Source organism: Podarcis vaucheri (genome assembly GCF_965113315.1).
Source record: "Podarcis vaucheri genome assembly, chromosome: 4".
NCBI classification, from domain to species: Eukaryota; Metazoa; Chordata; class Lepidosauria; order Squamata; family Lacertidae; genus Podarcis; species Podarcis vaucheri.
In genome coordinates this window covers 89,589,887-89,614,233 of record NC_138762.1, presented here as the reverse complement: position 1 = coordinate 89,614,233, position 24,347 = coordinate 89,589,887, and the positions used below count along the sequence as shown (strand labels likewise).

Here is a 24,347-nt window from a genome sequence, read left to right as displayed (position 1 = left end):
AACCTAGAAATTATGTAATAAATGACAGGTTTTTGATTATTTGGGATGTGAAGGGAGAAATGCAAGCTGCAGAGGAATTCCTGGGCTAGCCTATGTTAAAATGACGTGGCCAAGCTAGGGCCATTAAGAAACAATACAGGGCCATTGAGAGCCATTGGCAATGCAAGAGGACTTTACTGCCCCTTTGCCCTGAGGTGTGAACAGAGATTTGGAAGCTTGCCAGGGTAACTGGGTGTGAGGTGACAGGAAAAGAGAGTTTTTAGCAGGGTGCTCTGGGAAGAAGAAGGAAGAAGAAGAAAAAGTGGGAGCCATATTGGGCAGGCTGGCTGCAGGCTGGCTGGGAGAGATGCTTTGGACTCCAGGGCTACACTGCTATTGGGGACAAGCCCCTCTTGAAATGACCATACTGCAAGATCTGGATTCCTTCCATGCAAACTGAAGGTGTAAATAGGTGAATAAACCATGTTTCTTAAAGCTAGGACAGCCTTGGCCGGGTCTCATTTCTCCAAAGAATGAAGGACCCTGTGTGAGTGCCTGGGACCCCAGGGGCTCTTGGTACTGCTCAGCAGAGAGAGGGGGATGCACCCAACTTATGCCTTGATCAGTTTGATTGCCCTTTTCTGAACTTTTTTCAACTTTACAATATATTATATTATATATATATATATATATATATATATATATATATATATATATATATATATTATTAAAGATTAGTTTACAAAAATACATGCATTGTCTCTTTTTTCAAGTTGCATTTTCTACAGATTAGTTTCATTTGTTGTGAGATGTTAGTGTTACATACAGTGTTAGGTTAGGAAGAAAAGGGGTGGAAAGAGGGGGGGAGTGGTTTCAGTGAAAAGAAAAGAACTCACTTTGAAGCTCACTTACAGATGGTGCTTAACACCACGGAAACTAGTGCTAATACGCCCAGGAACCTCACCAAAAGGCTGGAGAGGATGCACCTCCACAGGCACATACCTCCACATGTGGTGGGAATGTCCCCAAATCTAACTCTTCTGGACATCTATCACACAAGAAATATGCAAAATAACGAAGCAAGTGTTAGAAAACTGGCCCTACTAAACATCTTCCAAGATAATAATGCCCACTCGCATCATAAAGAGCTTGCAATATTCTTTTTGAGGCGAGGCAATTAGAACTGCTTGCAGTATTCCAAGTGTGGCTCTTTTTCAGTTCCCATCCTAATGATCCCTGACCTGGAAGTGTTTAAAGCCAGGTTAGGTCATGGAAGTGAGAGCTGGACCATAAAGAAGGCTGATCGCCGAAGAATTGATGCTTTTGAATTATGGTGCTGGAGGAGACTCTTGAGAGTCCCATGGACTGCAAGAAGATCAAACCTCTCCATTCTGAAGGAAATCAGCCCTGAGTGCTCACTGGAAGGACAGATCATGAAGCTGAGGCTCCAATACTTTGGCCACCTCATGAGAAGAGAGGACTCCCTGGAAAAGACCCTGATGTTGGGAAAGATGGAGGGCACAAGGAGAAGGGGACGACAGAGAATGAGATGGTTGGATGGTGTTCTTGAAGCTACTAGCATGAGTTTGATCAAACTGCGGGAGGCAGTGGAGGACAGAAGTGCCTGGCGTGCTCTGGTCCATGGGGTCACGAAGAGTCGGACACGACTAAACGACTAAACAACAACAAGGTCAGGAAGATGCCTGGAGCATGGAATGAGTCATCCTTCCTCCTCTCTGTGGCCTCTAGTCGTTTGCTTCAAGTGACACCAGAACGCAGAACCTGTTTTGGAGCCCGGTTGATCCTGACAGTGTTCCAGATGGTGACAGACGAATCAAAGACTACCTGGCTGCTCTTGAGACAACTGGGTGGATTTCTTGATCTCCCAAGGCCTCTCTCAAAGAGCAAGTTGCTGTCAGAGATAATTAAGCCCTTTTCCTTCCTTAGGCGCATTATTATCTTCCCTCCTTCCTTTGGCTTCATTACCGCTCCTTTCAAATGCTCAAACATGAAAAGAAGATGTCAATTAAAGGTTTATGTTTCTAAGGAAATACCAGGCATTAATGCTTGCCTCCCACTCACTAAACAACGTCCTGGATCAATATCTTTGCATTAAGCCATGAGACAATGTACAAAATGCTCAGGGGACGCAGCAGACAAGCTATGCAGCCATCCGCTTGCAGGGAATAAGTACTTTGAGGAAATGCACCCAGCAGAAAGATAGCTATCTATTTGGACTACTCAGCTCTTAACCAGAAATGAAACAGACAAATTATGCACCGCATTTCTTCCTCTCTCGCTCTTCCTCCTCAGCCCCCTCCTTATTTTTAAAACATGTTTAAGAATTTATTTCTGATCTGCTCCTGTAGACATTCCTTGATTCACAGCCATGGGGGCCGCTTACAATTATGTAGTGAAATTGCTATAGGCCCTTGAATGGAGACATACCCAAAAGGGAGGATGTATGGCTCTGGAATGAATTAGATGCCACAGAGAAGATCCTGGTCAACAGCAGCAGCAACTCTCCTCTCCATCTATTAGTGTGATGGCCTGGGAATCAGATTCAGAGGCTGAACGTGAGGAATCCCAGCCTGCACAGGAGTCCCCGCCTCCAGAACCAGCTGAGCTGGGGCTTGAGCTTGAAGGGTCCTCACCTGTGCTGGATCCTCAGGTGCAGGCACCAGCTGAGTCTGCTCTGGCTCCTGAGGGGATGGAGGAGGAGGAGGAGTTTGGATTTGATATCCCGCCTTTCACTCCCCTTCAGGAGTCTCAAAGCGGCTAACATTCTCCTTTCCCTTCCTCCCCCACAACAAACACTCTGTGAGGTGAGTGGGGCTGAGAGACTTCAAAGAAGTGTGACTGGCCCAAGGTCACCCAGCAGCTGCATGTGGAGGAGCGGAGACCCAAACCCGGTTTCCCAGATTACGAGACTACCACTCTTAACCACTACACCACACTGGCACACAGGACCCAATGCCTGCAGGTGCTCCATCCTCAGTCCCATCAGGGGAAACTGAGGTTGCCTCTGGGTCCGGTAACCCTCCAGCCTCTCCTTAGCTGCAGAGGCTCAGCGCAGAAAGGCGGAGGGAACTAAGTTCCCGCAGGAGGAGTGCTCGCCTCCAGGCCAGGAGAGGCGAGTCACCTGTGGACTGGGGCCACCCTATGCCTCGGGGCAGATAAAAGCCAGCCAGCCCCAGTCCCAAGTTGCGGGAACAACATTGTTGGTAGCCTGTTCCTGCCTGTACCCTGTCCTACTTTTCTGCCGGAGCTCCTGACCTCACCCGACTCCCTGCCTTGGACCCAGCTTCAGCTTTGACGGGACTGCCTCCATACTGCACCCTCGACCTGGACTCAGACCTCGCCTCTTGGACCAGCACAATTAGTCTCTCTCTCTCTCTCTGATTTTATGTCTGATAAAAATAAATTTATGAAATAGAAACAGTATGTTCCAATTTCTTTGCCCCCGTGATGTCATAGCTGCTGCTGATGTCATGCTCGGGGTGTTATACCAGGAACAGGTGGTGCTAGAGAGATATTTGAAGCACATGTCTTCTCCTGACGAACCTTGGGAACTAGTTAAGGGTGCTGGGAATTTTCTGGGAATGTGCTCGTGTTCTGCTCCCTGGTTTCCCACTGGCTTTTGGTTGGCCACTGTAAGAACAGGATACTGGACTAAATGGGCCATTGGCCTGATCCAGTAGACTATTATGTTCATACAGTAATGTAGCTTTGCGAGCGGAAAACTACAGTTCCCAGGGTTTTTGGGAGGAAGCCATGTGTTTTAAACATATGGTAGGGGTATGACATAGTAATTTAAGTGGTTTCGCAGGAACTTTTCTTACTCCATATGCAGGCTAAGGAAAAGCCCTTACTTGCGATAATCCTGCACACAGAAGGGGCAATCTTTAAAAGATCCTTGGCACATACAATCCTAGCTTTGGGGGCTTATAGCAGGCCACCTAGTCCATTCTTCTGCTCTGTATGTAATAGATCACCAGCTAAGCTTTGAGAAGGGACGCGGGTGGTGCTGTGGGTTAAACCACAGAGCCTAGAACTTGCCGATCAGAAGGTCAGCAGTTCGATTCCCCACAACGGGGTGAGCTCCCGTTGCTCGGTCCCTGCTCCTGCCAACCTAGCAGTTTGAAAGCACATCAAAGTGCAAGTAGATAAATAGGTACCGCTCCAGAGGGAAGGTAAACGGTGTTTCCATGCGCTGCTCTGGTTCGCCAGAAGCGGCTTAGTCATGCTGGACACATGACCCGGAAGCTGCACGCCGGCTCCCTCAGCCAATAAAGCAACATGAGCGCTGCAACCCCAGAGTCGGCCACAACTGGACCTAATGGTCAGGGGTCCCTTTACCTTTACCTTAAGCTTTGAGATAGGGCAGTATTTTATGATGTCAGAAAGCAAACGGGGAGGAAGAAGGCAGTTGCTGGCCACAGAGACAATTGGTGTCACCTTGCACAGCTTCTGCCTTTTCCTGGTGAGGCCAGGCACACGCCGCTGCCCTGGGCAGAGCACATCAGCTGGGGCACCACATGGCATGGCACTGCAAAGCCCCGGCCTCCTGGGAACCACCAGCCCCAGCTTGCCCCAATGATAGTTTCTCGATGCTTGCATGGCAGCTACCATGAACCACTGTTTGGATCAGTGCGAGTAGGAACCGAAGGAGAAGGCAGCCTGCCAGTGCTCTCAGGGCCAGAGAGGGGAACAAAAGGCTGGCAGGCAAGTTCCCCTCCTGAGGCCAGTGGCTGGGCTGTGGAGGGAGGGAAAGGGTGAGCATCAGGCCTCCAGATGGAAGTTTGCGATGCTGGCTGTGAATGGGATTTTGCGACACAGAATCTGATTGGAAATTCTGAAATTGCTCTTGCGTTTTCCACTTCAAACCAATTTCAGGCAATGTATCAATACAGTGGTACCTGAGGTTACATACACGTCAGGTTACATACGCTTCAGGTTACAGACTCTGCTAACCCAGAAATAGTGCTTTAGGTTAAGAATTTTGATTCAGGATGAGAACAGAAATCGTGCTCCAGCGGCACAGCAGCAGCGGGAGGCCCCATTAGCTAAAGTGGTGCTTCAGGTTAAGAACAGTTTCAGGTTAAGTACGGACCTCCGGAATGAATTAAGTACTTAACCCGAGGTACCGCTGTACATCGCCTAGGCTTAGTCACTATGGCCCTATTTACTCCCCAGCCATGGGTATAGCCAGGATTTTTTTTTGGGGGGGGAGGCAAAAAGTTGTTGAGCTCTTTTTGGCAGGTTGCCCCCCCCAAAAAAAAACTTGTTGAGCTTTTTGGAAGAGATCGCAGGTAAAAAAATCCCCCAAAATGAGGACATTACGGGGGCAGGCTTTTGTTGGGGGGTGGCAGGCTTCTGCGGGGGGGGGGAAGAACCTCAGTTAACTGAGTACTTTTAATGCTTTTCAACAGCATTTGAGGATTTTGGGGGGCAGCTCCCCCCTCCACCCCCTTGGCTACACCCATGTCCCCAGCTACTAATCTAAAGGCAGACGACCTCTGAGCAAGTGCAAAGATAGCAAAGGATGCGGCTCACAATCCACTTGGTCCTGAACAGGTCCACTGCCTTTGACAGGATGAACCCAATGCCATGGCAGCCCTCTCTAGCACCCACCACCCCCAAGCTACAGAAAGGGGATGATTGTGTCAGAGGAGATCCTTGCTTGCAGCGAGTTCAAAACCAGCTTTGCACACCCTCTCTGAAAGTACGCCGTGGGATTATTACATCGAAAAGCCCCTTGGGAGCCTCAATCATTGGGGAGGAGGCCCGCTTTGCCCTCTTTTCTCCCCATAGGACTATGTCCCCCTCCCTTGCCAACAACAAATACAACTGCTAGAGCACAAAAGGCAGAAAATGAGGTTACTGTTGCAGCAGATGAATGGCAGCTGGGTGGAACGCATCCCAGGCCAGTTAAATACGGTAGGATGAGTGGAGGAGGTGCTCTTACCTGCTTGGCCTAGAATGGCCTGGCAAAATGCCCAAATTGCATTCACAAGTAGCTGCAAAACAGCTTCCAAGTAGCGTTACACAACAAGGAGAAGTCGTGCTTCCTCTGTCTCAGCTCCCACCCCATCCCTGCTCCTCCCTGCCCACCCCCCCAGACTAGAAGCTTGGGTTCTGTTTTCAAGCCTTATCAATGGCCTCCCATTGCACTCCTGAACAGAGAAGGCGATGGGCAGCTCTTTCAGCCAATTGTATCTTTATATGCAGGGAGAGAAGCCTATCTTTTCTCCTGTTCTCCTGCTCCGAAGTATTTCTTTGCTAACAGCACACAAAGCGGCTCAATTCACTGCTCCCTCTAGCGGGCACAAAGCCATCAAACCCTTGCCATTCATAAAATTGCTGAATGAAAAGAGATTTGCCATTGGGACAGTACACCTGGCTCTCTGGGCTGCTAAGACTGCCATATGATTGGAAGATGTGATGTCTGTCACCTGCAGTGCTTTGGAGCCAGGTACCCCCTGCCCCATCCCCCAAAGGGGGCTGGAGCATCCACAAAGGATTGCATCATCAGATATATTTACAAATGAACTGTCATTAAAATAAGGGATTTCTAGCAAGTGATTGAAGGAACCTGTATGGAAGTTGCTGGGGTTTTTTTTAAAGTCAGGAATGTCTATAACTCTAGAAAAGAATGTTCCAATTAAATAACCATGAAAAATTTAGAAATTGTCATTAAAGGGATCCAAGTCGTACTCTGAGTAGACCCATTGAAATTAATGAACTTGAGTGCATTAATCAGGCTGCTCTATTACTCAGTGGTAGATCACCCCAAACTTCTAATGTAATGTGTGATAGATGCTTTATAGAAGTGAAATATCCTCTTTAATCTTATAGATTTTCATTAATTTGACCTATTCTAAGTTTTAAAAGGCTGTTCCGCACACAAACACACTATATTACTTGCTTTGCACTTGCAAATAATGGTTCACATATGCATACTGACACACCCAGCATTGGACTTTTGAAAGTCTTTTGAGTCTGATGTTGCTGGGTGCTGAATCTGAAAATAGGAGACTTGCAAAATCTGCTTGCTACACAGTCCTCTGCATCAGAGCCTATAGGGTAAGGATAAGAACAGTATGAATGAACTGGGCTGCACAAACACCTCCAGGGAGACTTTTTCATTATTTAGCCTACTAGCCCAGCTCTCATTTGCAAAGTACCTGACTCTAGCTCCAAATTTCTAGCAGCTGGGCTACTAATCGGTGCCAGCTCCCTGGGGCCCTGGGTGCCTGTGCACCCACAAAATTCCCCATGAAGAGGCCAGGCACCCACAAATTTCAGTGTCAGGGCCATGCATGCTGCATGGAACCTATGGGCACTGGCCCTCCTCCACATTTGCATATTATATGAGTTTTATCATGCATATTTCATGCAGTCCATTCCTATATGTGTTACTCAGAAGTAGGTCCCACTGCATTAAATGGGGCTAGCTCCCAGCCAATAGAAACAGGACGACATCCAAAATAGCACATACTCCACAACATGGATGTTGTGTTCTTGAGTGTTTACTCTTTGTCTTCTTTTTTAAAAAAAACGTGAAAGAGTTGTTGGATATGACATAGGTGTCCCTCTGCCTGGTCCTGTTGTCTTCTGCCTGAGGAGTGATGCCAATGTCACTCTGTCCATTCCACCTGCCAAATGGGCAGGTGAAAGTACAGCCAGCCGAATGCCCACAGCCTGCAAAAAACACCCAGAAATTGTGAGAGGGCGAGGAGGAGCTGAGCTAGCCCAGGATCTGGAAGGTCACAAACTGGCTCCATTGTCACCAAATGTAATGGCAATGGGTCCAATTTTCTGTGCCAGCTCTGCTATTTGTCTTTCCTCCCACCTTCCACCTTGACAGGGCTGCGGGTGTGGCAGTAGCCCTGCCGCTCTGCAAAGCCTCCCCAGACAGCAGCTTGGGTTCAGGTTGCACGGTAATATTCTAACAGCCAATGACCTGCATTATCTTTACCTAATAGGCTCCAATGGGGAAAGTCTGGTTGATTTCGAAAGCCTAGTATTAAATTACGCGTAGAAAGTGAGACTGGCTGGGAGCCTATGCAGAGAGAGAGCCACATCAGATTATCATATCTCGGCTTATTGAGTCAAGATATGCTTGCATCTTTTATTTTTGCAATTGAACCAGGAAGTCTCTCGTTCACCAGAGTTTCTTGTCTCATCTCATTTGAGCTGGGAAAATATGGTCGCCAACTTCAGAACAAGTCAAGATCTCAAATCAACTTCAAAGCGACATTTAAGATCCTGACTTTGTGTCCAAAGCTAACCACTGTTTCTTGGGCAGACAAAGTGAGAAACTATGGTTAATTACACACTTCCTGGTTTAATAACAGCTCACTGCAACGGGGTTACGTGTGCAGGCAGAACTTAATATATGAACTTAATATACTGAGATGATCAACTGAATGTGGTCATACTTCTCACTATAGACCAGTGAGCCTAACCACTGTCTTCCAGTTGTTACTGGGATTGCAATTACCTCCAGGCCCAGCCGGCATGGCCAAGAGTCATGGAGGATGTGAGTTGCAGTTCAACATCTGGAGAAGGAAGTCTGGAGAGAAGGAAGTCAACCACTTTTGCTCCAGAAGTCTCCAAACACTTAACAGCGCAATCCAGGGCATGTTTACTTGGGACTTAATCCCTAGGAAATGTGGGTAGGATTGTAGCCAAATTAGGCCTTGGTGAATGAGTGTGAATTCCGTTGAGCAAAGTGGGACTTACTCCACCGTAAACAAGCCAAGGATGGGGGCTGCCACTTCAAATTTCCAGGGAGCCCTGGTGAGATTTGTGGGAAGATAAAGTTTACTGCTGTCACCCACAAGCAACGCATTTGGAATTAAAGTGATTTCGTCACCTTTCCCAAGTGGATGACAATATGAACCAGGAAATATGTGAGCGTTGTGGCTGTCTGTTGGTTTTTTTAAACAGCTGTAGCCCTCGCAGTCACTGAACTGTCTTGAACGTTAAGGAAGCAAGCGTAATTGCGTGGCGAGTTCCCGCCCCCCACCAAGATAAATAAACACACGAGACACCATAATTAAGGTTAATTGGGCGAATTAGGCCACAACTTTATTGAATTCAGGAATGAGAGGCATTGGCTTAGGCATTGGTCCTAACGACTATCCGGCTCCAGCCCATTTGCTGGAGACACGGTGAAGGGTTAACACTGATCGGGGGAGTCTCCCGCTGAGGCACGTCGGCTAAGAGCTCCCCCGGGTCACCGCTCTGGGGCGTGCCTTTGGCCCACACCTCCATAGGCTTCGGACAGGGCCACGCCCCCCGGAGTCCTTTAACGGACCACCCTTCGTTCACTGGGGGGAGGTGATGGCGTTCCTCCCCCCCCACACATCCTCTTAACCCCTTCTTACCAATGCCTACCGCCAATGCCGAAGAGTTGTGACGAGTTGCTACGAGGTAGGCGAAAAACCAAAAGGCTGGAAATTGCCAATTGGGAAAAATTCCTACCATGCCCCTTGCGGCGACAGGCCGAAGCCCATAGCAAAGTCAGACCTACCTAAAGCCCAACTAAAGGGAGGGAGGGTGGGGAAACGTGGGGCTAGCCGGAGAAGAGAGGGCGAGCCCCCTCCGTTCCGGCCCTAAATAGGGCAAGCCATGCCCCCTCCAGCCAGCCGATTGGCTGGCCGGGAGGCGTGGCCGGATGGGATTCCCCTGCTCACGTGGGGAAGGGCGTGATGCCCGCAACCCCACCTCCTGGGGCAGGCCCGGAAGTGGCTTTGCTTTCTGAATAATGTTGCCAGTTTGTTCCTTTCCTTCTCCTACCCACGGCAATGGTACAATCAATTGAACTACCCCAAGATAAATGCCACCAGTGGTCAAAGTTCCTGGCAGAATTTATCCAGAGGACCATCATCGTAGATGTCTTCGCATCATTTTTAAAAATAATGATAATTTTGAAAATAATGAATGGATCCCTGGTGACATTCAACGAAGCAATGGATTCCAGTTTCTCCAATGCCAATGGCACTATTCTAGTCCTACCACCCACCAGATTCTTTCACCCATATCAAGAATGAATCAGCTTGTATTTCATTTGCAGGCTGCACCCCTAAAATATTCCTGAAACTGGGGCAGATAAACCAATTCTAAGTACACTTACTCTGAAGTAAAAGGTAAAGGTAAAGGTACCCCTGCCCGAACGGGCCAGTCTTGACAGACTCTGGGGTTTGTGCGCCCATCTCACATCTATAGGCCAGGGGCCAGCGCTGTCTGGAGACACTTCTGGGTCACGTGGCCAGCGTGACAAAGCTGCATCTGGCGAGCCAGCGCAGCACACGGAACGCCGTTTACCTTCGAACTGCTAGGTTGGCAGGCGCTGGGACCGAGCAGCGGGAGCGCACCCCGCCGCGGGGATTCGAACCGCCGACCTTTCGATCGGCAAGCCCTAGGCGCTGAGGCTTTAACCCACAGCGCCACCCGCGTCCACCCACTCTGAAGTAAGTTTTCTCAAATCCACCCATGCAAGGAATCCACCCATGCCCCAATCCAGGACACTGTTCACACAACAGCAAGTCCCTTTGAGTTGAAAAGGGCTTTTTTTACTTGGTCTGCCGGGAAAGCTCAGTTGGGTATCCAACTGACGCTGATAATATCAAGGCTGCAAGTTCCATCCCCATATGGGACAGCTGCAGATCCCTGCATTCCAGGGGGCTGGACTAAATGATTCACAGGGTCCCTTCCCACGCTATTATTCTGCTTCACCACAAGCACCAAAAGGGGCCATCTTCCACGTGTAAACTCAGGGCAACCGGGCTCAACAAGGTTTTGAAGCCTATTTCCCGTTTTCTCAGCGCTACATTCTTACCCGCGCTCACTTTCTCTTTTCTTTCCTGGATCATGTGTAACTTTTTTAAGGCGTCCCATGAGCGTGCAAGGATTTCAGCCCAAATGGTTGCACGCCGCAGTCTGAATGCTCCGGAAGGAGCATCTCGCTAATCCCATTTTTAACTGAAGGGGCGCGGGGGGAGGGAGGGAAGAGAGAAAGAGTTGGTAGAGAAAGCGATGCAAAGAACAGTGGGAGCCGGCCTGTTTCAGGCACGCCGTGTTCCGCTCCTCACGTACACTAACGTGGGGGAGGGCGACTCGGGCTGGGAGCTAACACTTGTACACAGCGTATCAATTGTGTTAATCCACCGAACAATGTGTCCTCCCCTTCTTACAAACACAGCGCCCTCTAAAATCTGCTAGGTGATTGGATTACCTTCTTTCTCAAAGGAGGGGATGGGTGGGAGCGGGGCAGGACGTCTAACATTAATGATGCAATTCTCAAACACGTGTTCTTTTGGGTCAGCCTTGTTGACTTTTGTCACGTCTACTTTGAGAGTAAGTTGGCCGAAGATTGCGAGCGACTCACTTTTCATTATTATTTAAGGGAAAAGGAAAGCATTGGGGGTTGTGTATGTGTGTGTTTGTTTTGGAGGGGGTGTCTACTCGCGAGTAAACGCAGTATGAGAGGTGGCTGCCTTGGAGCTGCGATCCTAAATATTGTCATTTGCAATATCGATAAGATCCTAAGGGACAGCCAAGTGAATGGTTCCAGAGTCGCGCCGTCCGATCCTGTTCATGTTACCTTAAGTAGTAAATCCCATCCAATTCAACGAGATTGATGCCCAGGTTACAGCGTGGAAAAGGACCGCAGCCTTCCTAGAATCTCCCTTTACAAATTTACAGGGCTCCTACTACCCAGAGCCACTCCCGAGTAAAACAACTCTTTTGCACTTTGGGATTTCAGCCTTGAAGAGACCTTCTGGAATTGCACTTCCCGGTAACATTTGCTCACGAGTAGTCCCCGGAGCAATCGACAGAAACACAGCCCGCAGAAAACCTGCTAAGCAAGAGAGACACATCTCGGAACAGCCAAGGGACTGTCTGAACCTTGGAGGGGGGAGGAAATAAGAAGAGCCTACTCTAGAGTAAACGGCTGTAAATTCCGACACGGGGGTGGGAAAGAAAACCGCCCACAAATCTGACACAATCTTTCTTGGAAGAGGCCATCTCCCTAAAGCCCGTGGAACAGGCATTGGATCAGCGCGGAATGCGACTTACTTCCGAGTAAGCGTGCGTGGGAGGGAGGGAAGGAAGGAGTGCGGGGGGGAGAGAGGGCGCTCGAATCCCCGTCGATCATTTCTCTTTGTCCAAAATGTCACCGGCGACGTTTAAAACGCATTCGGGTCACAGTCCCCTCCCTCCTTCCAGCTTGCACCGAGAGCGGAAATTATTGTGGAAATAATACCCCGATCCCCTGCAGTTTTCGGTGTGTGTGTGTGTGCCTAGACTTAGCCCCATCCGCGTATAACAAAAAACGGGGGGGGGGGAATCGAGGAGGGGAGAGAGAGAGAGAGAAAGGAAAAGGAACGAAAGAAAGAAAGAGGAAAGAAAGAAAGAAAAGCCGTTGGATCGGCGAATGGGCTCCTCTCCTCTCTCCGTCCCTCCCCAAGCTGGTGTTGCCCTTTTGAATACCTCCTGGCGCGCTCTGCTAAAGGCTAGCTCCCAAGCGCTGGCAGGCGGAGAGGTTGGGAGGGTAAGTGAATGTAAGCCCGGGCGAGCCAATGAGGCAGGACCGGATACGATATATCCTCTGGGACAACAACTGCTCTGTTCCTCCTCAGATCCACATGACGCCATTTACTGCTGCTTTTGCGGAGAGATCACCCTGCCTCCTCCGGAAAGAAGAAAAAGAGAGGGGGGAGAGAGAGGGGGAGGGAAGGAGGGAGGAGGAGGTGGAGGAGAGAGGGCGGAAAAACGCTGGAGCGCTGCAAGGACGGATCTCCAACCTGCCTTCCTGCAAACGCGCCACAGGCAGCAGCAACTGCGGCTCTCGAGCCCCGCTGACTTTTCCCTCCCTCCCTCCCCCCAAAAAAGAAAAAAAGGGGGGGAAGAAGGGGGGAAGACCTTGCTCTCCTCCTCCTCCTGCCCCTCCTCCTCCTCCCAGTTTGCAACCAGCAAAAGCTGCCTTGGGAAGAAAACGCACGCGCTCACGTACAACACACATTTGCCCAGAAGAAGACGGGAAGAGAGCTCGCCAACCACTTAAAAGAAGCAACAAGCCCTTAGCGCGCGCACCCCCCCCCCCAACACACAAAAATTTACAAAGCGAAATCAATACAGATTGCAACCGATCGGGACGCCCAAGCTGGAAGAAGAGAGCGAAAACAACAACTCCTGGTCCGCGGCAACCTTGGGATTTTACTCTGTTTTCTCCTCGTTCTCGCCAGGAGCCACTTACTTACTTTATGTCGCTCGCCTGGGCTCGCCCTCCCCCTGTGTATGATGTATTAAGCGAAAGTGACTTGGGATTGACGAATCGGCCTCTTGTTCATTGAGAAAAAAAGACAGAGAGAAGCAACAGCGACAAGGAAATCAACGTGTGTGATTGCGAAGGAAAAGAGGGAAGAGAGAAAAAGAGAAACCCTCGCCCCGTCTGGAAAAAGGGACCTTTTAGGCACACACACACACACGCACACATTTGTGGTTTGTTTTCTTTGCTATTTATTATCAGCCGTCCCTGCGGAGAAGACAGAAGGAGGCAGGGGGAGAAAGCAACTTTGCCGTGGATTGTCTGCTTTTTCCTTTCTTTTTTGCTCGTTTCAATGATTCTCGCTCGCAACCTGGACTCGAAGTGAGTTTCTGGAACAGAAGAGCCGCTTCTGTTCTCCCCCTCCTTTTATTTTCGTTTGGCTTCGGGGTTGCGTTTTACTCGTCAACCTCAGGAAGAAGAAAATCCAGGGAGCGGGGTGGAGAGGAGAAGGGGTTGTGAGGAGGGGAGAGAGGAGGAGGAGGAAGAGGAGGGTTCATTGCAAAGCAAGCTTCTGCTTCTATATATGTGTGTGCGCGTGTGCGTTTTAAAGTGACTTGTTTGCAAGGAGACAAATGCAAATTTCAGGCCGATTCCCTTGGTAGAAGTCCTGCGAGGGGTGTTTCTTTTCTCTTGTGCAAGGCAAAGAGACTGCAAAATGGTGTGTGTGTGTGTTCGAGGAGATTGCCTTGGAAAAGTGTGCCTGCGTGTGTTGTTTGGGGGTTGAGATTTCTCGGGTGGGAACAGATCGCGGAGTTCCTTCGCGCTTTGAAGGATTCCTGGCGCGTCCTTGCGCCTCGCGGATGACTCTGCAAGAGAGGAAACCCCTCGCCTCGCGCCATTGGGGGCGAGCGTTGTTTTGAAAGGGCGGAAATCTCCCCTCAGGTTGTTGGAAGTGAAGCTATTTCTGCAGAGAAGTTCTGGCGGCAGCGCCTTCCCCTCGGTTTGTGCGCGGCACGCCGCGGTGCCCAGCTTCGGAAACGTGCGTCCGAGTTCGGAACAGTTCAGCAGCTCCGTTGCTTGCAAAGAGAGCCTGTCAAAAAGGCTGAGTTGCAGGACAGGGTAAAAACGAAACAAACAAAAACTTGGGTATTTTTTTTCTTTTTCGCAACTCCTTCCTCCCCAACTCCAGTTGCTCTGCAGCTTCTTAGATCCAAGCTCACCTCGTACTTTAGCCGCCCTCTTTTCAAACTTGTGCACTTGGAATGTGCAATTCGGAAGTGAGCGAACGTCTTTAAGTGTAAATCTGGTTTTTTGTTGCCAGTGGGAGGGATGGGTAGAATCTCCCACTTAACCGGATTGTCTTCTGAAGTGCATTTTTTTTCTTTTTTGACATCTGCTCTACCTTCTTTCTCTTCCCCCTCCCTACCGCCCCGGGCCTTTTTTTTTGGAGGGGGGTGGAATATGCAGAAGATTGCTACTTTTGGAAATGGCTGGTCATGTTTCTTTTTTCTTTCTTAAGACTTAATTTGCCCCACCCCAATGCCTGCTACATAGACTCAGCCCTAAATAGGGGACGGAGGCATTCATATGGGGAGGTGCAAAGACGAAGAGGGTGTTCTAAACTCCCCTGAGATAAAGCACCCTAAATATTATTTTTTAAAAAATAAAATGGAAAGCTTGTGGGTGCTAAACTATGAGAGACAGCAGCTTTTGCATGGAAGAAAAGGGTGGCTGTGCACTATATAAATTCTTCATCCTTTATTCAAAAGCCGCCCCCACCCGCACCCCTGATTTACTTCGCATTTCTCCCTTTGCTAGTGAATGGACTTTGGCTTTTTAAAATCCGTGGGACAGTTGGCACATACGTACAACACCACAAATCCTGGCACAGAGGATTTTAAAATAAGACTTCAGCAATTGTTGCATTTGTTAGAAAGTAGGGTGTTTCGTGGCTGGGGGTGAGGGGACTTTGTTGATAGTGTAGCTGGATCTGTCGACAGGGGAATGCGTTTCCCTCCGGGCAATAAAATTCCAGAGGCTGTTTGTGATGGGGGGAGGAAGAGTTGAGAGTCCTGCTTTGTCATTCATGAGATGGGGATTTGCTTGAAATTTACGCAAATCGGACAAATGCCCAGCAGGCGCTCCCTTGGGGGCAGACTTCCTGCCAGACCTGACTTCTTGGAAGCTGGAGCTGGTGGGATTTGATGGCATTTGGGTGGGGGGAGAGGGAGGGGAGGGATTGTGTGAGCAGGTGCCTCGAAGGTGCTCAGGACGGAGCAGATAGGTAAGTCACTTTACATAACTGAAGCAGGAAAGAGCCCTTCCCCATCTCCTGCTGGGAGGAGGAAGGAAAGATCCTGCCAGGCTCTCCTGATAAGGCAATCTTATTACAGTACAAGTCTCCGTCTCTCTTCACCCTCCTCTCCACCCCCCGCCCTGCTTGTCTCCTGTTGATCTCCAGGTTGTCTGCCTTTCAGGGAGGTTCCTTTGAACAAAGTATCAGGGCAGCCTAGAGGAAAATGAGCAGGTTCCTGGGACCTGCTAGGCGGATTGTTTTATGTATGAAAGGAAGAAGCCTGTAATAAGGAAGGAAGGAGGTGATGCTCCCTGGCTGGCGGGCGGGCGGGCAGGGAGGCAGTGCGGGAGGAAAACGTGAGACAGATCTTTCCCGACGTGTGGATTGTGGACAGATTTTTCAGCCGGCGCTGCTTACTTGGAATTCAGTGGGAATTCCTTCCAGAGAGATAAGACTGCACGGGGTTGCAGTCTTCACCTAAAGTTTGTAGTATCTTGCACAGCCACCTAAATTTAGTAGTACTTTTGGGGGTTTTAAGGGGGGGGGAGGAGTTGCTATGAGGTCATTGCAATAGAGAGGACTATACCTTGATTTTCACCCTGTAATTACTGCAGATTATTGGGTGGTTTTTATGTGCCGACAAATCCAAGCCATAATTTTAAGTACTCCTTAGAAGTAAGTCCCACGGAGTTTAATAGTGCTTACTTGCAAGTATATGCATAGGCTTTCACTGATCTGATGCATGTTTAGTCAGAAACGAGCCCTGCGGATTCCAGTTGTGTAAGCAGCCAGTTCCTATACTTCTCTTTAACTTAAAAGTAAGTTTCACACTGAATTCAGTGGAACTTATTTCCATGTATGCACCAGGTTGTAGTGTCACTGTAATGTGACCAAGAGAATTCTCCTTTTGTTGAACAACTGCTCCTCAGACTTTTTTTTTGCAAACTGGATCCTGTTCATTTGTGAGAGAGAGGTATTTAGCCCAGCTGTTTTCTAGTTGGCAGTCCTGTCGCTCTCTGTCTGTACTTTATCAAGATTCCATTGTAAGTAATGGTGGTTCAGGTAGTGCTGTTCAAGTTGAAGCAATATTGTCATAGGCTGTTCCTGGAACCATGTGGCTTGCAGATTGCACGCAGGATATTTGTGTATTGTAAGCCAAACCACTTTTTTTTTCCCTGGCAGTGCCCAGGAAGTGGATGGATTATCTCTGGGTGTTATGAATGCACAATGAAAACCCTTACAGTGCTCAGCATTGTAAGCTTCAGGTGCTGGGGCTTAGGAATGCAAAGTTGTAGACAAATATTAAAAGTTCTGCAGAGAGGTACTTTGTATATGCTTTTTGGCCTGCACTTAAGACCAGCTTCAGAAACGTTGTTGCTACTTTACGCTTTTCGCAGTGTCGTTGCAGAAAAACACATTTTTCCTTCTTCTTTTTTGCAACATGTTTAAGCTCAGTGTGGAAAGAGGACGTATTTGCTAGGCTTGCACAGGATAGAAAAATTACCACTCTGTCATTGGAAAGTTCTGTTTTGCTTGTTTAAAGTCTGCTACATACAGAGGAAGTCCCACCTCTTCCTATGGCTTAAGCCTGCAGTCCTGTATGTATTTAATGAGGAGCGGACCACAGTGAACTTGGGTGCACTGACTTCTGACACTCTGGTTTTTGACTGCAAAAGTGTGTTACAATCTGTGATCTGAGAGGATTTGTCAAGAGTTTCAGACACCTAAGGTATCTAGATCCACAGAGAGAGATTCAGGCAGGGACATGTAAGGACTCATCGCAGGCTTCTCCCTTTTTTAGGTATACACCTAAATATGAAAACTGCAGTGTGGTTGCAAACATATGCAAAGAACGGGTACATTTGTCAGAGTTGCCAGAATTGACTCTTTGGCTCTTTCTGTCAAGTGTACAAGCTTGTACTATGTAGTGTGTGAATTTGTCCTATAATGAACGTCAAGAAGTGACTAAGATGCAGGTTTCCTTGGGTTTCCAGAAGAAGAGGTCTTTGCCGATCCTTAATTAAAAAGCAGAACCCTGTAAAATGTAGAAAACAACTACCTTTCTCTTTTTAAAAAATAAATAAGATCAAATTTTAAAACTGGATTTAAAAATGCTCTCTAGAGGTAGGTTGGTAGCATCTCTTCTGCAAAGAAGATCCATTCTCTTCAAGGGAGGACCATGCTGGAAAACAAAGCCTCTGATCACTTAAAACAGGGATGAAGATACCTGTGGACTTCCAGGCATTGCTGAACTACAACTCTCATTATCCCTAACCATAGTCTCTGGGGCTGACAAGAGTTGGAAACCCAACAGTATCTGTAGGGCCACAGGTTCCTTGCCTTTGCCTTGAAATCATAAAAGAGATTGCTTATTTCCACTGAATTGGTTGTCCCCAAGTCTTCTTCCATCATGAAGGCTTGGTGCCTTTGCTTTCAGGGACTAGCTGCTGTGAAGTGTGTCATATTGAGGGATTTTGCAAATACACCAATACACCAGGCAATGTAGCAACAAAACCCTAATCCTCTCTTCCTTTGCCCGCAGGATTTCAGATGTGTTCTAAGCTTCCTGGAGTGATCACTCTTCAGGGTACTGATGGAGACGAGAGCTCAGAATGGCAGTGGGTCACAGCCTTTGCTACAGAGTCAGCAGGACAGCGGGAGGCAGTATGGAGAACCTGACCTAAGAGATGTCCTGGCGCAACAGGTTCACGTCTTGTCCTTGGACCAGATCAAGGCCATCCGAAATACAAACGAATACACTGAACCACCTACGGTGGCTCCGCGGCCTGGGGTGAAGCCAGCGCCACGTCTGCCTCTCCAGCACAAGAGCGAAAGGGCCAATGGATTGACTGATCACCTTAGCAGGGTCCAACATCCCCAGGTCCATGTATCTTCCCGGTTACCACTGTCCCGTTCCATTAGCATGGCCAGCACCGGCTCACGGGCCAGTACCCGGACCAGTACGAGTAGTAACTCATCAGAACAGAGACTTCTGGGGTCTTCTTTGGGGACCGTTGCGGACGGGATAGTCCGAGTGCAGCCCAAGTCCGAGCTGAAGTCCAGTGAACTCAAGCCCCCTAGCAAGGAAGATCTGCACCTTCATGCCTACAGGTGTGAGGACTGTGGGAAATGCAAGTGCAAGGAGTGTACTTACCCGCGAACTCTTCCCTCCTGTTGGATCTGTGACAAACAGTGTCTTTGCTCGGCCCAGAACGTGGTCGATTATGGGACTTGCGTCTGCTGCGTCAAAGGCCTTTTCTACCACTGCTCCAACGACGACGAAGACAACTGCGCCGATAACCCTTGTTCTTGTAGCCAGTCCCATTGCTGCACTCGGTGGTCCACCATGGGCGTCGTGTCCCTCGTTCTGCCATGCCTGTGGTGTTACCTGCCGGCCAAGGGTTGCCTTAAGTTGTGCCAGGGCTGTTACGACCAGGTGAACAGGCCCGGCTGCCGCTGTAAGCACTCCAACACTGTTTGCTGCAAAGTGCCCAACGTCCCCCCCAGGAACTTCGAGAAGCTGACATAGCATCGCTCCTCGGGAGTACGGCGAAATAATACGGATTATTCCTTTTTAACATCATATGCAGCCAACTAAACGAGCTATAATTGTGGCACTGTGTCTTAGGAGGATGGGGAGGTGCGCCCTGAGGTTTGCAGTGACCTGCTCTTCCTCTTGTGTGTTTGCATGGGGCAACTTAACGGATACCTGCTTGTTCTAGTCCACCTAATGGAGAGATGAAGGGAGAGATGCTCCGCGGGACCCGACTATTGCATAAGCTAACGCAACTTGAGACACTCCTAGGCAATCTGTCGTGTTGTACATGTGTGGGTTCCCCCCCCCCAAAAAAAATGAATAGTACATTTGTAAATTAGGAAACTATTTCAACCTGCTCCCGATTATTTTCTGCCAGAGATGTGCTATATTTTTGTATATAGGATATTTTCAACTGTGAAAACACGAGTGTCATAGAAGACATGGCACAGGTCACAAAATATTATACTAATATGTTGTACATTCAAAAGAATGTGAATCAATCAGTATGTTTTAGATTGTATTTTGCCTTAAGGAAGCCCTTCATTTGCAAGACTCTGATTCCCCCCACCCACTTTTTTTTGGATTTCATGTATATTGTACAGTTACAGTAAAATTCAGTCTTTATTTTCTAATTTTTTTTCAACATATTGTTTAGTGTAAAGAATATTTATTTGAAGTTTTATTATTTTATAAAAAAGAAATATTTATTTTAAGAGGCATCTTACAAATTTCACCCCTTTTTATGAGGATGCCACAGTTGCTGCAAATAAGGGGTGAAAGATACATATGTTCCCTATAAAATAGAAAATATATTAACGTTTGAAATTAAACTGGGCTGCTTGTCGTTTTTTCCCCTTCCTCCGGTCCTTTGGAACTGAACCGTCTCTTATGAAAGGAAGGCATTTCTGAATGCAAAAATGAATAATGAAACTATAAAATAAGTTGAGATCTCTTCTGAAGGCTGTTGTTTGCTAAGACATGGAATCCTTATATGATTGTAGACGGAAATGCAGAGCTAGTGGAAGTAATGCAGGCATAGGCAAACTCGGCCCTCCAGATGTTTTGAGACTACAATTCCCATTATCCCTGACCACTGGCCCTGTTAGCTAGGGATGATGGGAGTTGTAGTCCCAAACCTCTGGAGTGCCGAGTTTGCTTATGCCTGAAGTAATGTATGCTGAAGAGAGAAAGGAGAGTGAGTTTGCAGAAAGTGATGGCCTGTTTTACAGAAGACCTTGGCTCAAACTTGTTGTTGCCATACTCCTCAGCTGGTAGATCATGAGACTCTTAATCTCAGGGCCATGTCTTTGAGCCCCACATGGGGCAAAATATCCCTGCATTACAGGGGGCTGGACTAGACTATCCTCATGGCCCCTTCCAACTTTGATGGAAGTGTTCGCCAATGACTCAATATCGTGCCCTCTAAAAGTTGCACTACAGTTCCCATCAGGCCTTGCTGGCATGGTCAGGCATGATGGGAAATTTAGCCCAGCAACATCTCAAGGGCAGCCTGTTGGCTGTAGACAGCTCCTATCACAAAAGGCAGTTGTCTGCCTTGTTCACCCTCCCCTTAACTTGTTTCCTAACATGACTTTACTGTTCATTTCCTCACCACCTGCCAGTTAACAACCACTTAGGGAATTGCAAGACTTGACATGGGTTTGGTGCACTAGATCAATAGGGGACAGAAGTGGGTAGCTCAATGTGTGGCCTTTGTTTCAGCATAAATTTATTAATGCATCTCTCTGGCCTGTGTAAGTTGCTCAATAAATGCCCGGTTAGGGAAAAGTGTGGACCAAAACACCCTCAAAACCCTCAGAATGAAGAAGAGGCAGTAAAAGTCAATTAAAACTCTTAAACGCCAAGAGTTTATGAGCAAAATAAATGTGCCATAGGGCATTAGAAATCCGATTGCAGTGAAGCTTACGCCAAGCAATTGTGAAACGAAAATGGCTTGGTTGATTTGTCACTGGTGACTGTTAACCTCCACTAAGGTCACTTTCCTTCTGCTGCCAAGTTTCCCATCGGAAGTCTAAAAAATGATTTACCTGTCTATTAACTTACCTTTTTCTGTTGTTGTCCTTCAAGTATGAGTGCCGCTTACGTAGTTAAGAGAGAGGGTGTGAGCCAGCCACAAGTGTGTGTGCGCTCACTGCAGGAGAAAGGTTATTCTTGAGAAATCACAAAAGGCTAGGCAGACAGGAGAAAGAGCTTTGGAGCAGCTCTGAATCCTCTCGAGCCTGAAGCAAAGTTAAATTAACAGCACACAACTGATTCCAGCACAAGGCATACTCCAAATACACGCCTTGAAACTGATGGGCATGAGTTGCTGAGGTTACTTTCAATGGGTCTGTAGTCTTGCTTGACTACCCTAGTGAACTCAACTTTATCCAAGCACTCTGGACAAAGCTATGGATTCCAAATAGGGCTGCCATACGTCCGGGTTTTCCCGGACATATCCGGGATTCATCCGTCGGAAATAGCGGAAATGTCCGGGTAAAAATGTCTGGGGAAACCCAGGTGTATGGCAACCCATGCTCAAAAAATTGTTTGTTGAGATTTTGCCCAAAAAAGCTGAACAGCTTTGCCTCCCCACCCCCCGGCCCCACAAAAAGCTCGGCAACCTTTGTACCTGGATTTTCACATTTTGAAATATGGCGATCCTGAAATAGTCTAGAATTCTGGTTCTGACAGTGGCCATCCTACTCTGCAAGCATCTGATGTGCAAAGAATCAGCTTTTGTTCCAAGAGGGTTTTGTTTTTTACAAGTTAAACATAAGTTATTGAATGTTTCTATTTTTCCTTTTTTTTAATTGCTCCAATTCAATACCCTTGTGTTACTGACTTCTCGAAGGTAATGTTTGCTTTGTAAATTGTTGCTCGTATGTGTTGGTCTCCGCTTTTAGCCTTAGCAGGAATGTAGCATGGAGGGTGCCAGGGGCCCAGGGCCCTGGCTGCACAATTTTTGAGTTGTGACCCCACACAGATGACCCCAGCAAGGCCCTGCCTGGTGTTCCTCTGCCCACCAAGGGCTGCATTAGCCAGCCAGGCTCCTGCCTGCATGAGCTGGCAGGTTGTTCAGTGCAGTCCCACTTAGCTCTGGTGGGGGTGGGATCGCTCTGGCAGCATCAATGGTGAGGGCTGGGCTGATGCCTCCCAACACCCCCCCCCCAGTGCACATGATCCCCAGTGTCTGCGCCTACCCTGGGTGCCGGCAACAGATGCTATGTCACTGAACGTTAGGACTGGTTTATATGTTCCTTGCATATAATGTGCTCTGTAGAGAAGCATGAACATCAGGTGTGGATCGCATGTGATCTGCACACATGGCTATCTCTCACTGCACAGGCAAGCTCCCCACAAGGTTTATGGCATCTGTAATGCAATAGGTTTGTGTCTGTTCCTCACACATGGCGATTTACAGGTGCCTTTTATGCTAATTTGTTCGATGAATATATTTGCCCCCAAAGGAACTTATTCTGACTAATTTAGTACACAACCAGTGTTGGAAACTCAGATATATAAGATAGGCGCCAGATGGCTTCTTAGACCAAGGTTGCAGACACCAAAATAGAGTGTCTAGTTGCTGGGAGGGGGAGCAAGATGGCTTTAAAAGTCTTGTTTTTCAAATGAGGGACTGGCTGTGGTTGATTCTCAGTTAAACCTCTGACTAGTTCAGATGACAAGTTTCAGCTAGGTTAATGACTTTGAGAACTTAAAGAAGGAAAGTCCCTTGATCCAGGGACGGTCCATATATCGATTGGCCTATTCCCACCTCTTTTTCTTAATGGTGACAGGGACCATTCATAAGGTAAGAATATTCACAACTGTGAGCAGGGCAGTGGGGTGGGGTAAGTGAAGACATACAACAATTAACCAAAATGTCTTCCACCGCTCCTGCTTAGGCTGCGCAGAAGAAGCATTTTTGTTCTCGAAATGCTTTCTGATTGTGCAGATAAAATATAACTAATAGAATTCTACAGGGTGGGGTTCAGCAGGGTTCAGCAGTTCAAAAGCACACCAGTGCAAGTAGTTAAATAGGTACCACTGTGGCGGGAAGATAAATGGCGTTTCCGTGTTCTCTGGGTTCTGTCACTGTGTCCCGTTGTGTCAGAAGCAGTTTAGTCATCTGGCCACATGACCTGGAAAGCTGTCTGTGGACAAACGCTGGCTCCCTTGGCCTGAAAGTGCAATGAGCGCCACAACCCCATAGCCACCTTTGACTGGACTTAACCGTCCAGGGGTCCTTTACCTTTACCTATACAGTAAGTTGAAGTTCTGAGCCAAGTTGGCGCTTTTCAAAGATACGTTATGAGCCTGAACTCATAATGACAGAGTCCAATCAGGTCAACTCACTTACTCTTTCTGCAAATGTGTCCACGGAGTTCTTCCTGCCTTCTTGATATCGCTGCTTGCCTAAATATTTGTGCAAACTGCAGCATGGAGAAAGGCTTTATTCAGAGGGCGAAAAGGTGGGACCACAAAGTTGCTGTATGCTTTGGCCCCATGCATGGGCCTGCCCCCAAAGCCAGAGAATTCCAAAATGAAATAAGGAGCAGAGAAGAGGGAGGCAGTGAATGTTCTCTTCTGTAACAAAGGGAAAGGGTTTGCCCCTACGTAGGCGGGCAGGCAGGTAGCGCAGCTTGGCCCTATGAACCCTCCATGCCTGGCAGCTGCCTGGGGGCATCAGCTGGGCTGGCTTGGTGGATTTTGTTGACCCTCCATGTCCTGCCCCCGTCCCAGCTGGTGTGTGCTCATGCACGCGCATGAGCCCTGGGGCCCAGCAAAGGATGCTACACCACTGCTTTCATCCTCTATATATGTTGCTGGATGACAACCTTGATAGAACCTGGATGTCTGGGGCAGATTAAAGTTGGAGTCCACGAACATCTGAACGACCACAGGTTCCCCATCCCCGGTCCACTGCATAACGTTTGTGATGTTTCTTTACCTTGCTGTTATTTAAAAAAAGGGGGGGGGGACTCCCCTGTCTTGCATTAGGTGGGAACACTCCCTGCCATAATGTAACATGACCTCAGATACATTTTGGCAGTGCACTGCAAGAAATATTCTGCCAGCCCTTGGACAAGAATTCATGGAACGGCACTGAGGTATTTTCTCCTTCTGCTCAGAGCTCTTTGGGTCCAAGCTTTCATATTTTTGAAACCCTTGTTTCTGTGTAGCCTCCACATTGCCTTTTTCAGCTCAGCTGTAAGTTAGGTTCCATCTTCTTGATCTGCATCGTGTGGGCT

At 48.1% G+C, this 24,347-nt stretch overlaps 1 protein-coding gene and 1 long non-coding RNA gene across 5 annotated transcripts; one reads left to right on the top strand and one right to left on the bottom strand.

The window, feature by feature from the left end:
* Window positions 1–6,824: 6,824 nt before the first annotated feature.
* On the bottom strand, window positions 6,825–12,669 carry LOC309531275. Its single transcript, XR_014219188.1, has 2 exons — window positions 12,484–12,669; window positions 6,825–7,683 (listed from the first exon to the last, which is right to left on the bottom strand). It is a non-coding gene; the product is annotated as an uncharacterized lncRNA (long non-coding RNA).
* A 311-nt stretch (window positions 12,670–12,980) lies between these two features.
* Window positions 12,981–19,925, top strand: SPRY2 (sprouty RTK signaling antagonist 2). Of its 4 annotated transcripts, none has more exons than XM_082220637.1 (2): window positions 12,981–13,642; window positions 18,100–19,925. In XM_082220637.1, the coding sequence occupies exon 2, from the start codon at window positions 18,151–18,153 to the stop codon at window positions 19,084–19,086; it is 936 nt and encodes a 311-aa protein (XP_082076763.1). In that variant the 5' UTR covers window positions 12,981–13,642; window positions 18,100–18,150; the 3' UTR covers window positions 19,087–19,925. The 4 variants fall into 4 exon arrangements, with proteins under 4 accessions (XP_082076763.1, XP_082076764.1, XP_082076766.1 ...); XM_082220638.1 differs by lacking the exon at window positions 12,981–13,642 and adding an exon at window positions 13,816–13,979; XM_082220640.1 differs by lacking the exon at window positions 12,981–13,642 and adding an exon at window positions 15,518–15,858.
* Window positions 19,926–24,347: the final 4,422 nt, after the last annotated feature.

Excerpts from the sequence above, each read along its gene's own strand:
- SPRY2 (XM_082220637.1), top strand. The coding sequence starts at position 18,151 with ATGGAGACGAGAGCTCAGAATGGCAGTGGGTCACAGCCTTTGCTACAG.